Here is a 14904-nt window from a genome sequence, read left to right as displayed (position 1 = left end):
TGGGATTCGAACCCACGACCTCTGACTCCCAAGGCCGTGCTCTTTCCACTGAGCCACGCTGCTTCCCTACCGCTCCCTCACATCCTGCCTCTGGCCTGGAACGCCCTCCCTCCTCATATCTGACAGAAAATGACTCTCCCCACCTTTAAAGCCTTATTTAAGATCTATCTCCTCCAAGAGGCCTTCCCTGACTAGGCCCCTCATTTCCTCTTTTCCCAGTCCCTGCTGCATTACCCTGATTTGTTCTCTTTATTCACCCCTCCCTCAGCCTCACAGCACTTTTTCACATACCCGCAATTCAATTAATATCTGTCTCCCCCTCTAGACTGTGAGCTCACTGTGGGCAGGAAATGTGTCTAGCAACTCCACTGTACTTTTCCAAGTGCACAGTACAGTGTCTTGCACACAGTAAGCACTCAATAAATACGATTGATCGAATTATGAAGAGGTGGCATGAGAAAGAAGATGGGGGCTAGTTAGAGAATGCGTCTTGGAAAAAAGTGACTAGCCTTATCTTAGGTGCTTACATAGATTTTTATAAATTTATATATTTTATCTAGATATTCTGTACATCAATTAGTCACCTGTTTCACGTCAGGAGAGCCGAGCTCTTTGTGGGCAGGGATCGTTTCTACAACTTCATTATATTGTTCTTCCCCAAGTGGTTAGCACAGTACTTTTCATATAGTAAGTGCTCAATAAATAGCATTGATTGACATTTGTGTGCAGGACTTTCTGCTTTATCCTCGTTCTGCCTCTAGCTTTCGCCACCTGAAAATCATTTTTGCTCTCTGCCATGAATTGTCGGCTCCTCGAACTATGTTACCGTGGCACTATCCTGGCTGTCTAGTACACTGGCTCCCACTCGGGAGGAGCTCAATAGTCGACTGATTGCTTGACTGACCGAAGGGAAAGGCTTTGAAGGTCAGGAAGAGTGAGGGAGGAGAGAGATGCATGGAGGGGAGGGAAAAGTACAAGGAAAGTGGGAGAGGTGTGAATGAGGCTCAGTTTGGTTATCTTGGGAAAAGTGAGGAATGTTAAGTGTGGATTCACCAGAAGACAAGAGATAGGAACAAGACAAAGCCTCGACAGCAATATTAGGAACTGCTGTTTTACGGGAGAAGCTATTAGAAGTTTCTTTGGGCAGGGAATGTCTACCAACTGTTATATTCCATTCTCCTAGATGCTTCATACAGTGCTCTGCACACAATAAGCATTTATTAATAATAATAATAATTATGGTATTTGTTAATATATACCAGGGACAGTACTAGCAAATCAGGTTGGACACAGTCCCTGTTCTGCACGGGGCTCACAGTCTTAATGCCCATTTTACAGATGAGGGAACTGAGGCCCAGAGAAGTGAAGTGACTTACCCAAGGCCACATAGCAGAAAAGTGGCGGAGCTGGGATCAGAACCCATGGCCTCTGACTTCCAGGTCCGTGCTCTATCTGCTGCACCCTGCTACTTCCCAATAAATATCACTGATTGATGGAGCAATGGTTTGGGAAAAGGAGTCACATTTTAAACAAACAATGTTTTAAGATGCTCTATGGAGCCGTACGTAGGGTAGACAGGAGAGGGGAGGGCAGGTTCTTGGCAGGAAGTGGCTATAATAATAATAATAATAATAATAATAATAATAATAAATATTGATGGTATTTGTTAAGCGCTTACTATGTGCCAAGCACTGTTCTAAGCACCGGGGTAGATACAAGGTAATCAGGGTGTCCCACATGGGGCCTACAGTTTTAACCCCCATTTTACAGATGAGGTAACTGAGGCACAGAGAAGTTAAGCAGCTAGCCCAAGGTCACACAGCAGAGAAGTGGTGGAGCCGGGAATAGAACCTACGACCTTCTGACTCCCGGGCCCGTGCTCCTTCCACTAAGCCACGTTACTTCCCCTGAACTCCAGAGGCTACAGTAACGGAGCCGGGAAGCAAGGAAGCGATGGAGGGAAAAGAGACCAAAGAAGGAGCCGGGCCTTGTGGAAGGAGCACAGGAGTCAAGGAATCATGAGACCAGGGTTCTAGTCCCGCTTCTGCCCTGTGCCTGCTGTGTGACTTTGGGCCGATGGCAACTTCTCCGCCTTGGTTCCCTCATCTGCAAAATGGGCTTTAATGCCTGTTCTCCCCCTCCCTTAGACTGTGACTTCCATGTGGGACGGAGACCCTGTTCAACCTGATTCTACTGTAGTAACTGAAATAGTTTCCCCTTTACTTCTTCCCTCCCTGACCACCATCTTCAGCCATTCACCTTCTAAAGGCTTCTTCTCCGCTGTTTTTCAAGGTGGTCATTATCCTCTGTACCCTAAAAAAACCCAAAATCCTCCCTTGACCTCATGGCTCCCTCCAGTTATCCCATCTTTTCCACCTCCTGTTCTTCACCAAACTCCTTGAGCGCGTTGTCTACACCCTCTGCTCCACGACCCTCCTTGAACCCCTCCAAACCGGTCTCTGCCCTCTTCACTCAAACAATTAATCGACGGCATTTATTGAGCACTCGTATGCGGAACACTGAATTAAGAATTTGGGAGAGTACAATCCCAGTTGACAGTCACTTTCCCTGACCACAAGCAGCTTCCAGTCTAGAAGGGGAGACAGACATTAAGAAATATTACAAACATGAACATAAAGGCTGGAGGGGGGAGAGGGTGGGATGAATATCAAGTGCTTAAAGGGTACAGATGCGGTCCACGGATACAACCCTAACATAACCGATGATCTTCCTTCTTGCCAAATCCGATGGTCTCTACCCAATCCTAATCCTCCTCGACCCCTCAGCTGCCTGTGACACTGTGTACCACCCCTCCTCCTAGAAACATTATCCAACCTTGGCTTCACTGACACTGTCCACTGCCCATTCTCCTCCTAACTCTCTGGCTGCTCCTTCTCCATCTTTCACAGGCTCCTTCATTCTCACCCCACAACTGTGTCCCCATCTAGTCTCCATCTACACCCACTTCTTTGGAGAACTCATTCGCTCCGAAGGCTTCAACAACAACCTCTATGCAGATGGTTCCCAAATCTACCTCTCCAGCCCTGACCTCCCCCTCTCTGCAGTCTCACATTTCCTTCTGCCTTCAAGATATCTCTACAGGGATGTCCCACGGACACCTCAAAATTAACATGTCCAGCGTGGCTCAGTGGAAAGCGCATGGGCTTTGGAGTCAGGGCTCATGAGTTCAAATCCCAGCTCTGCCACTTGTCGGCTGGGTGACTGTGGGCAAGTCACTTAACTTCTCTGTGCCTCAGTTCCCTCATCTGTAAAATGGGGATTAAGACTGTGAGCCCCATGTGGGACAACCTAATTCCCCTATGTCTACCCCAGCGCTTAGAACAGTGCTCGGCACATAGTAAGCGCTTAACAAATACCAACATTATTAAAACAGAACTTCTCACCTTCCCACCCAAACCCTCCTCCCCATCTTTTCCATCACTGTAGATCACACCACTATCCTCTCTGTCTCACAAGCCCATAACCTTGGCATTATCCTCCATTCATCTCTCCCACTTAACCCACATACTCAAGCTATCACCAAATCCTGTTGTTTCTATCCTTTCTTTCTCTCTCTCACTCTCCTTCGCACTGAAGGAGATATGCCTTCAGTAAGGCTTTGAGGGGGGGAGAATAATTGTCGGATTTGAAGAGAGAGGGCTTTCCAGGCAAGAGGTGGGACATGGGTGAGGGGGTTAGTGGTGAAATGGGCAAGATCAAGGCCCAGTGAGTAGTCTGGCATTAGAGGAACGAAGTATGGGGACTGGGTTGTAGTAGGAGAGTAGTGAGGTGAAGATAGGAAGGGGCAAGGCAAGGGGCCTTCACCAACTAAGTCCTTTTTTCCCCTACTCCCTTTCTCTTCCATATTACCTCTGAACTTGTATGTGTATGCTTTATGCTAATAATTATAATAATCAATCAATATCAAGGACTGTGTGCAGGGCACTGTACTAAGTGTTGGGGAGAGTACGATAAAACAGTATGACAGATACATTCCCTGCCTGCAGTGAGTTTACAGTCTAGAGGGGGAGACAGACATTAATATAAAATCCACTTTTTCCTCTCCACACTGCAACTATGCTGATCCAAGTACTTACCATATCCAACTTCGTCTTCCTTGACTACTGAATCGGCCTCTTCACTGTCCTCCCTACCTCTCCCCATTCCAATCCACGGACCATTCTGCTTTAAAAGTCCATCGAAAGGAGTTTCAGTTTGATGCGTGGGTGGATGGGCAACTACTGCAGGTTCTTGAGGAGAGGGAAAACATGGACTGAATGTTCCTTTTAGAAAAATGATCCAGGAAGCACTCAGTCAGCGCTCCCCATCCTTCCTCACCTCACTGATTTCCTACCATAAACAAGCCCGCACACTTTGTTCCTCCAATTCCAACTTAACTCACTGTACCTCAATCTGTACCTCACTGTACCGCTGCCAACCTCTTGCCCATGGCCTTCTTCTGGCCTGGAACTCCCTCCTCCTCGTATCTGACAAATCATCACTCTCCCCACCTTCAAGGCCTTAGCGCTTAGAACAGTGCTTTGCATATAGTAAGCGCCTAATACCATAATTATTATTACGATTAAAGTCACATCTTTTCCAAGAGGGCTTCACCAACTAAGTACTTTTTTCCCCTACTCCCTTTCTCTTCCATGTTACCTCTGAACTTGTATCTCTACGCTTTATGCTAATAGTGATACTAATCATTCATATTTATCGAGGACTAACTGCAGGGCACTGTACTAAGTGTTTGGGAGAGTACTATACAATGATATGACAGACACATTCCCGGCCCGCAGTGAGTTTGCCATCTAGAAGGGGAGACAGACATTAATATAAATAAATTACAGATATGTATGTAAGTCCTGTGGAGCTGGGGTGGGGGTGAATAAAGAGAGCAAGGCAGAAGGGAATGGGGGAAGAGAAAATGAGGGCTTAGTTAGGCAAGACCTCTTGGAGGAGTTGTGCCTTCAATAAGGCTTTGAAAGTGAGGAGAGTCACTGTCCATTATTATTAAAAAGGAGAGTAATAATAATAATGGGATTTGTTGACAGCTTACTATGTACCAAGCACTGCACTGAGCACTAAGGTAGATATAAGAAAATCAGGTCTCACATGGGGCTCACATTCTAAGTAGGAGGGAGAATCTCCATTGAATCTCCATTTTGCAGATGAGAAAACTGAGGCAGAGAAGTGAAGTGACTTGCCCAAGGTCATCCAGCAGGTAAATGGCAGAGGCAGGATTAGAACCCAGGGCCTCTGACTCCCAAGCCCAGGGTGTTTCCACCAGGCCAAGCTGTTTTTTGATATTCACCCACAAAGCCACAGCACTTAAGTACATATTCGTGAGCCCAATATTGGGCAGGGATTGTCTCTATCTGTTGCCGAATTGTACATTCTAAGCGCTTAGTACAGTGCTCTGAGCATAGTAAGCGCTCAATAAATACTACTGAATGAATAAATGAATGGCAGTTCATTTTACTGTTTCTATCCCCCTAAACTGTATGCTTCTGGTGGACAGACAACATGGCTGCCAACATTACTGCGGTATATTCATTCAGTCATATTTATTGAGCGCTTACTATGTGCAGAGCACTGTACCTAGCGCTCGGAATGTACAATTTGGCAACAGATAGAGACAATCCCTGCAGCATACTCTCCCAAGCACTCAGTACAGCAGTTTGCAAACAGTAACCCCTCAATAGTACTAACTGATGGCATCTACCCCACTGTTTAGCAAGTAACTACTGGAGGTTCTTGAGGAGAGGGAAAACTTACCCCATTGTTTAGCACATAAAAAGTGCTTAACACTCCACTCATTCAATCCTATTTACTGTGTGCAGAGTTCTCTACTAAATACTTGGGAGGGTACAATACAACAATAAACAGACAGATTCCCTGACCACAGTGGGTTTATAGTCTAGAGGGGAAGACAGTCATTAATAGAAATAAATAAATGTATCAATATGTACCCAAGTGCTGTGGGGCTGGAAGCAGAGGATGAATAAAGGGAGCAAGGCAGGAGGGAGTGAGAGAAGAGGAAAGGAGGGCTCAGAATGGGAAGACCTCTTGGAGGAGATGGGCCTTCAGTAAGGCTTTGAAGGGCGGAGAATAATTGTCGGATTTGAGGAGGGAGGGCGTTCCAGGCAAGAGGCGGGACGTGGGTGAGGGGTCAGCGGTGAAATGGGCAAGAACAAGGTCCAGTGAATAGTCTGGCATTAGAAGAGCGAAGTGTGCGGGCTGGGCTGTGGAAGGAGCGTAGTGAGGTGAGATAGGAGGGGGCAAGGTGATTGAATGCTTTAAAAGCAACGGTGAGGAGTTTCAGTTTGGGCAACGACTGGTGTTCCTTAAGGAGTGGGGAAACATTCTTTTATAGAAAAAGCATTTTCTGTAGAAAAATGATCTGGGCAACAGCATGGTGAAGTATGGACTGGAGTAGGGAGAGACAGCAGGATGGAAGGCCACCAAGGAGGCTGATGCAGCAATCAAGACAGGATAAGATAAGTGATTGGTTTAACGTGATAGCGGTTTGGATGGAGATTATTATTCATTATATAATGAATTATTATGATTAGAGAAGCAGCGTGGCTCAGTGGAAAGAGCCCAGGCTTGGGAGTCAGAGGTCATGGGTTGGAATCCCGGCTCTGCCACTTGGCAGCTGTGTGTGACTGTGGGCAAGTCACTTAACTTCTCTGTGCCTGAGTTACCTCATCTGGAAAATGGGGATTAACTGTGAGCCTCACGTGGGACAACCTGATTACCCTGTATCTAACCCAGCACTTAGAACAGTGCTCTGCACATAGTAAGCACTTAACAAATACCAACATTATTATTATTTCATTATTAATTATTAGTAGTAAAAGAGCCCACAGATGTCAGCAGTTGAATGAGCGGGAAAGGTGTAGGGGGTTGGTGGAGGGGTATTTTAGTAGTTTGGAGCCTTGGACTGGTCGGAGAGCTAGAGGAGAGCTATCTTCTGAAGATAACGGTAATAAAGGGGAGGAGGAAAATAGGAGCACATTTCTTTTAAGACGTGACAAAGGATCGATCAATCAGTGGTATTTCTATGCCTACTGCGTGTGAAACACTGTATTAGGCGCTTGGGAAAGTATAATCTGAGAAGCAGCTTGGTTTAGTGGAAAGAACCCGGGTTGGGAGTCAGAGGTCGTGGATCCTAATCCCAGCTCTGCCACTTGTCGGCTGTGTGATTTGGACAAGTCACTTCACTTCTCTGGGTCTCAGTGACCTCACAAGATGGGGATGAAGACTGTGAGCCCCATGTGGAACAACCTGATGACCTTGCATCTCCCCCAGCGCTTAGAACCGTGCTTGGCATATAGTAAGCGCTTAACAAATACCATCATTATTATTATTATTATAATTCGATAGAGTTGGTAGGCAGGATCCTTGCCCTCTAGGAGCTCACAGTCTACGAGGAACAGACCTCACCTCCCACTCCCTTCTGCGTCGCCCAGACTTCTCCCTTCGCTCTTCCCCACAGCAGTGACGTATATATCTGTCATTTGACTGATTGTATTGATGTCTATTCATTTGTATTGCTGTCTGTCTCTCCGCCTCTAGACCGTGAGCTCGTTGTGGGCAGGGATTGTCTCTCTTTAGTGTTGTACTCTACTTTCCCAAGTGCTTAGTCCAGTGGTCTGCACACAATAAGCACTTAAATATTACTGAATGAATGGAATCACAATCATTTGACGATAGGAAAAACTGCAGAGTATAAGGATGCGTACAGAGGTGCTGTGGTGAGTAGTAAAGTGTTTAAGGGGTAGGCAGCCAGTTGCAGAGCTGAAGCTGAGGGGAGGGTGGAGAGGGGAAAACGAGGACTTAGTCAGGGCCTCTTAAAGAAATGTGATTTTAGAAGGGTTCTGTAAGGTGAGGAGAGTGGTGGACTTGTTGGATACTAGAGGGGAGGGAGTTCCAGGCCCAAGGGTGGACTTGGGCAAGGGGACAGTTTTTGTTTTTTAAATGGTATTTGGTAAGTGCTTACTATGTGTCAGGCATTGTATTAAGCACTTGGGGTAGATACAATCTGATCAGGTTAGATACATTTCCTGCCCCACATGGGGCTCACAGACTTAATCTCCATTTTTCAGATGAAGTAGAAAACTGCAGTCAATTGCCCAAGGTTACCCAGTAATAAGTACGGTGTTTGTTAAGTGCTTACTGAGTGCCAGGCACTGCACGAAGCACTGGGGTAGAGACACGCAAATTGGGTTGGGCACAGTCCCTGTCACACGAGGGGCTCACGGTCTCAATCCCCATTTTAGAGATGAGGTAACTGAGGCCCAGAGAAGTGAATTGACTTGCCCGAGGTCACACAGTAGACAAGTGGCAGAACCCAGATTAGAACCCAGGTCAGAACCCGGATTAGAACCCAAGTCATTCGACTCCCAGACCCGTATGCTCTCCACTAAGCTAAGATGCTTCTCGGTTGTGGGACAGATGAATCGAGGTAGAGAGGGTAGGTTGGCGTTAGAGGAACGGAGACACGGGAAGACTTTAAAAGCAAGAGGCAGGTATCCCTTTGGGAAAGACACACGCTCATCAAATGTTAGCGTCCACCCTTCCAATCTTCAATACCGGTACCTTTGACTGCTGCAGCGGCTGGTCACCTGACCCCGGGTGTCGTAGCCAACCACGAAACCTCTTTGCTTGAAGTCTGAAAAACATCTTTCTAGGTATTTGTACATTCCCTGCAAAAGATTAAGCAGAAACAGTTAACGCCGCTGGTCCAACACCCCTTCTGTGCCCAGGTGAAGGTTGGCAATCAAGTAAGATGACGATTCTCTTTTCTTCCATTAACCACCGCTTCTTTCGCTGGTTAGAGGCTTCGGCCCTGTGCGGAAGGCGTGCTAGCCTATCGGGCCAAGTGTTCTGTCCAGCATTCTCAACGGTCTGTAGACTGTAAGCTCCTTGTGGGCAGGGACGGCGTCTACCAACTCTGTTAAAATGGACTCTTCCAAGTGCTCTGCAAGCATTTAGTACAGTGCTCTGCACACAGTAAGCGCTCAATAAATACGATTGAATGAATGAATGCACACAGTAAGGAGAAGCAGTGTGGTTTAGTGGTATTTGTTGCTGAACTGTACTGTCCAAGCGCTTACTTCAGTACTCTGCACACAGTAAGCCTCAATAAATAGGACTGGATGGAAGAGCATGGGCTTGAAAGTCAGAGGACGTAGATTCTAATAAGCCACTTGTCTGCTGTATGACCTTGGGCAAGCCACTTAACTTTTCTGTGCCTCTGTTACCTCATCTGTATTTCATTCATTCATTCATTCAATAGTATTTATTGAGCGTTTACTATGTGCAGAGCACAGTACTAAGTGCTTGGAATGGACAAATCGGTAACAGATAGAGGCAGTCCCTGCCCTTTGACGGGCTTATGGTCTAATCGGGGGAGACGGACAGACAAGAACAATGGCAATAAATAGAATCGAGGGGAAGAACATCTCATTAAAGCAATAGCAAATAAATAGAATCAGGGTGATGTACATCTCATTAACAATATAAATAGGGTAGTGAAGATATACACAGTTGAGCGGACGAGTAATAATAACAATAATAATAATAATGTTGGTATTTGTTAAGCGCTTACTAAGTGCCAAGCACTGTTCTAAGCGCTGGGGTAGACACAGGGGAATCAGGTTGTCCCACGTGGGGCTCACAGTCTTCATCCCCATTTTACAGATGAGGTAACTGAGGCCCAGAGAAGTGAAGTGACTTGCCCACAGTCACACAGCTGACAAGTGGCAGACCTGGGATTCAAACTCATGACCTCTGACTCCAAAGCCCATGCTCTTTCCACTGAGCCACGCTGCTTCTCTAGTACAGTGCTGAGGGGATGGGACGGGATGGGGGAGGAGCAGAGGGAAAGCGGGGAGAAGAGGGTTTTGCTGCGGAGAGGTGTGGGGGGTGGGTAGAGGGAGCAGAGGGAAAGGGGAGCTCAGTCTGGGAAACATCTGTACAATAGGGACTAAGACTGTGAGCCCCATGTGGTTGCCCTGTACCTACCCCTGCGCTCAGAAGAGTACTTGGCACCCAGTAAGCTCCTAGCAAATACTATAATTATTAAGCACTCAATAAATACCATTGATGAACTGAAATATCATTGATTCACTGCCCCATATGTCATATAAACAACATCACAAAATCCCTCTCCTCCCTAGAAGCAACCAATCCTTGCCAAGCTCTGGGCATCTGGAACCTGGATCGATCAACCAACTAGTGGCATTTACTGAGCAGTTACTGTGTGCAGAGCACTGCATTCATTCATTCAATCGTGTTTATTGAGCGCTTACTGTGTGCAGAGCACTGTACTGAGAGCTTGGAATGTACAATTCGGCAAAAGATAGACAATCCCCGCCCAACAACAGGCTCACAGTCTAAAAGGGTGAGACAGACAGCAAAACAAAACAAGTACTCAGGCATCAATACCATCAAAATAGACAAATGGAATCACAGATAAGGAGAGCTCAGTCTGGGGCGGCCTCTTGGAGGAGGGAAGCTCTCAGTAGGGCTTTGAAGAGGGGAAGAGAGTGAGTTTGGCGGAGGTGAGGAGGGACGGCGTTCCGGGACAGTGGGAGGATGTGGGCCAGGGGTCGACGGTGAGGAGGTGAGCGGCGGCAGAGGAGCGGAGTGTGGGGGCTGAGCTGGAGGAGGAGAGAAGCGAGGTGAGGTAGGAGGGGGAAAGGGGATGGACAGCTTTTGAAGCCAAGAGAGGAGTTTGTATTGATGCGATCCCTGCCCGCAGCGAGCTTACGGTCTAGAGGGGGAGACAGATATTAAAATATATTAGGAATATGGACATAAATGCTGTGGGGCTGAGGGTGGGGTGAATAGCAAATGCTTAAAGGGTATGGAGCCAAATGCATAGGGGACCCAGAACGAAGAGGGATAGGAGGAAATGAGGATTTAATTGGAGAAGGTGCTTTTTTTGTGGTATGGGTTAAGCGCTTACTATGTGCCAGGCGTTGTACTAAGGGCTGGGGTAGATCCAAGCTAATCAGGTTGGACACAGTCCCTATCCCACATAGGCCTCAGTCTTAATCTCCATTTTACAGATGAGGTAACTGAGGCCCAGAGAGGTGAAGTGATTTATCCAAGATAACCCAGCAGACAAGGGGCTTGTATCCACTCCAACGTCTAGCATGTGTGTGGCCCATAATAAGCGCTCAACAAATACCACAATTATTATCATTACATGTCTTCAAGTGGTAAAACCGTAGGCTCTTATCCAGTGTACTGACAGCTCCCTCGTGGCTCACACCGCTCTACTGGACAACCATCAGATGAGGAGGAGGCCGTGTCGGCGGGGAAGCAGAACTACCTGGCTGTCTAGGTAGGTCACCACGAGAGCGGCGTGGCCTAATGGAAACAACGTGGGTCTGGGTTCTAATCCCGTATCTGCCACAGGTCCGCTGAGTGACCTTGGGTGCGTTATGTAACTTCTCTGTACCTCAGTTACCTCATCTGTGAAAAGGGGATTAAATCCTACTCCTATGCAGACTGTGAGCCTCAACCGGGATGGGGCAGTGTCCAATCCCATTTACTTATATCTATCTCTGCGCTTGGAACAGTTCTTGATTTTTGTAGAGCAAGCACTTCGAGTAGATTATTATTTTTCTCTCCCAAGCTCTTAGAACAGCATTCCGCAAATAGTAAGCACTCAGTACATCCCACTGATGGATTATTATCATTATCATAGAACGATAAACTTTGGATCTCAGCCGGTTTTGTAATCAGACCCAAATAATCTAAGAGTAAGAATCCAGCCAAATCTTCATGGGGGAGGAGGGGAAGAGGCTCAACGCTAGCAGATAAAGCAGGCCTGGAGCTTCCTAACAGCTTCCTAACACTGCTCGACAAAACAGCTACCCTATCAAGCAGTCACCATCCAGCAGTTAGTCAATCGTATTTAGTGAGCACATACCGTGTGCTGAGCACTGTGCTTGGGAGAGGACAATACGACAGTGAAGAGACACACAAGGATGATAATAATAATTGTGGTATTTGATAATGCTTCCTATGTGCCAGGCACTATATTAAGCGCTGGGGTGGATACGAGCAAATCGGGTTGGACACAGTCCCTGTCCCACGTGGGGCTCACTGTCTCAATCCCCATTTTACAGATGAGATAAATGAGGCCCGGAGAAGTGATTCGCCCAAGGTCACACAACAGACAAGCGGCAGAGCCGGCACTAGAACCCACGACCCAGGATCGGTGTCTGCCGTGCCCATGCCATCGTTGAGCCGTTGTCTGCCACCATTACAGTTCCAAATCATTTAGGGGCTATCACCGAGAATGCCCGTCTGACGTTTGGGGCACACCCTTTTCCTCTTCTTACCTGGCACCATTCTATGTGTCCTCCAGAAAACTGAAAGACACTAGACTGATCTCTTTTCTAGAGATGCATCAGTGGTCCTCGCCTTCAGCCAGGTTTCAGAAACATACACAGAATGTTTACACAACCTATAACTGCCTGGGGCTTTGAACAGACAGAATTAAGAAATCTGTCCTCTGAAATCTATTATCAACCATACAAAAGGATAGCTGTAAAGGCCCACAAACGCTAAGCTGATTTATTACGGGCCTCTAATTACAAATTGCACTGGTTTAGTTTCTGTGCAGCAGGAAAAGTTAAAGAGCGGTGAAATTCAATTATGACAGCAATTCACAGTGCTTGGTACACAGTAAGTGCTGAACAAATACCATCGTCATTATTATGTTCTAAACTGCTGCGGTGGATTCAAGCTAACAGGGTTGGCCACAGTCCCAGATGGGGCTCACAGATTCAATCCCCATTTTACAGATGAGGTAACTGAGGCACAGAGAAGTGAAGTAACCTGACCAAGGAGACACGTGGCAGAGATGGAATCGGAACCCAGGCCCTCTAACTTCCAGGCCCTTCTGACTCCCAGGCCCTTCTAATAATAATATTAATGTTGGTATTTGTTAAGCGCTTACTACGTGCAGAGCACTGTTCTAAGCGCTGGGGTAGATATAGGGTAATCAGGTTGTCCCACGTGAGGCTCACAGTTAATCCCCATGTTCCAGATGAGGTCACTGAGGCACCGAGAAGTGAAGTGACTTGCCCACAGTCACACAGCTGCCAAGTGGCAGATCCGGGATTCGAACCCATGACCTCTGACTCCCAAGCCCGGGCTCTTTCCACTGAGCCACGCTGCTTCTAGTGGGTAGAGCACGGGCCTGGGAGTCCGGCCACAGCTTTCCTGCTATAAAGTCCTTCCGGAGTTCTTCAACCACACTGCGTGATATAGCTGAATGCTCTGTAGGTGACTGATGTTAAATACACATAATAAAGCCAAGAGACAAAAAAAAAAAAGCGACAGTCAGATGAAGATAATTTGAAAATTTAGTTACTGTAGCTTTAGCTAATTTTCGTATGAGGTAGTTCAGCTCTCCTGAAAAGAAATTATGCTTTGGAAGAGTCAATTACACTTCATCACATGCTTCCTAACCCATGCACACACTCAGAGGGATGATTAAAACAATCTAAATGGCAAAAAGCGTCACTCTCCTGGCTACCTGAAAATCACAGTGAGTTCGGGAGCTGACCCCAAAGTGCCGCTGCTGATGGAAAAATTATATCCATGAATAGGGGCGTCTTGTAAGGATGCCTTCTTAGGGAAGCAGCGTGGCTCAGTGGAAAGAGCCTGGGCTTCGGAGTCAGAGGTCATGGGTTCGACTCCCGGCTCTGCCACCTGGCAGCTGGGTGACGGTGGGCAAGTCACTTCACTTCTCTGGGCCTCAGTTACCTCATCTGGAAAATGGGGATTAACTGGGAGCCTCCCGTGGGACAACCTGGTTCCCCTGTATCTACCCCAGAGCTTAGAACAGTGTTCTGCACATAGTAAGCGCTTAACAAATACCAACATTATTATTATTATTCTTTGAGCCCTTGCCATTCAGGGTGAGCCAAAGAACAGAATTCTGCTCAAGGTGGGAAGAAGTATTGACGCTTTGGGTTTCTCTTCGAATCTAGTCCAAACCTTACACAATACCCAGGCTTAAAACTTGCCAATTGGCTTAACACCATCCAGACTGTGCTCTAGATGGCACCATAGATTTTGGAATTTGGAATTATCATGCAAGACAAAAAAATAATCAAAAATGGCGTGTGCATAGTGAGGGAATTGCACAGAAGAACAACGAGAAGCAGCATGGCCTACTGGAAAATGAGTCAGAAAGGCCTGGGTGCTAATCCCGGCTCTGCCACCTGTATTCTGTGTGACCTTGGGCAAACCACTTCACTTCTCTGTGCTTCAGTCACTTCATCTGTAAAATGGTGGGTTAAGACTGTGAGGGACATGGAACGTGTCCAATCTGATTACCTTCTATCTACCCCAGAACTTAGGGCAGTGCCTGGCACATCGTATTTATTGAGCACTTACTGTGTGCAATGTATTGTATTAAGCGCTCGGGAGAGTATAGTACAAAAATGAACAGACACATGCTCTGCCCATAACGAGCTTACAGTCTAGATGGGAGGAAACATATATATATATATATATACCAAAAAAGAAAGACAGAAACAAAGAAAGAAAGAAGGAAAGAAAGGAAAAAGGTTTAAATTGTCCTCTAAATATACAAGTATATTTCATCAAGCTTTAGGGCAAGTGTACCATACCACTGCAAGGAACCTGTTCTCCTGAATTGTATATACTTTATTGCTGCTAATACGGGTCTTGTTTTTGGACATGCATTAAAGGGTCTTGTTTCTGGACATGCATTAACGGTCCGTTTTCAGCTGAGCATTAACTCACGGCCCCAGGCTTCGGCTCCTGGCCAGTTGCCAACTCAGTAACTTCTGTCTTCCCATTAATGCTCTTGGCATTTATTAGAAAAGCCAATAAGCATTTCCT

The 14904-nt window shown here is 46.6% G+C and overlaps 1 protein-coding gene across 1 annotated transcript in view; it reads right to left on the bottom strand.

The window, feature by feature from the left end:
- The window catches only part of PGM2L1 (phosphoglucomutase 2 like 1), an 86621-nt gene that overhangs the window by 38457 nt on the left and 33260 nt on the right, over positions 1–14904 (bottom strand). The window contains exon 3 of the mRNA XM_029054252.2: positions 8605–8711. Within this exon, the coding sequence (XP_028910085.1) occupies positions 8605–8711 (107 nt within the window). The remainder of the gene's footprint in view (positions 1–8604; positions 8712–14904) is intronic.

The sequence above is a fragment of the Ornithorhynchus anatinus genome, chromosome 2, assembly GCF_004115215.2.
Source record: "Ornithorhynchus anatinus isolate Pmale09 chromosome 2, mOrnAna1.pri.v4, whole genome shotgun sequence".
NCBI lineage: Eukaryota > Metazoa > Chordata > Mammalia > Monotremata > Ornithorhynchidae > Ornithorhynchus > Ornithorhynchus anatinus.
The sequence above is the reverse complement of the archived record's forward strand: the minus strand, read 5'-3'. Positions and strand labels throughout refer to the sequence as shown.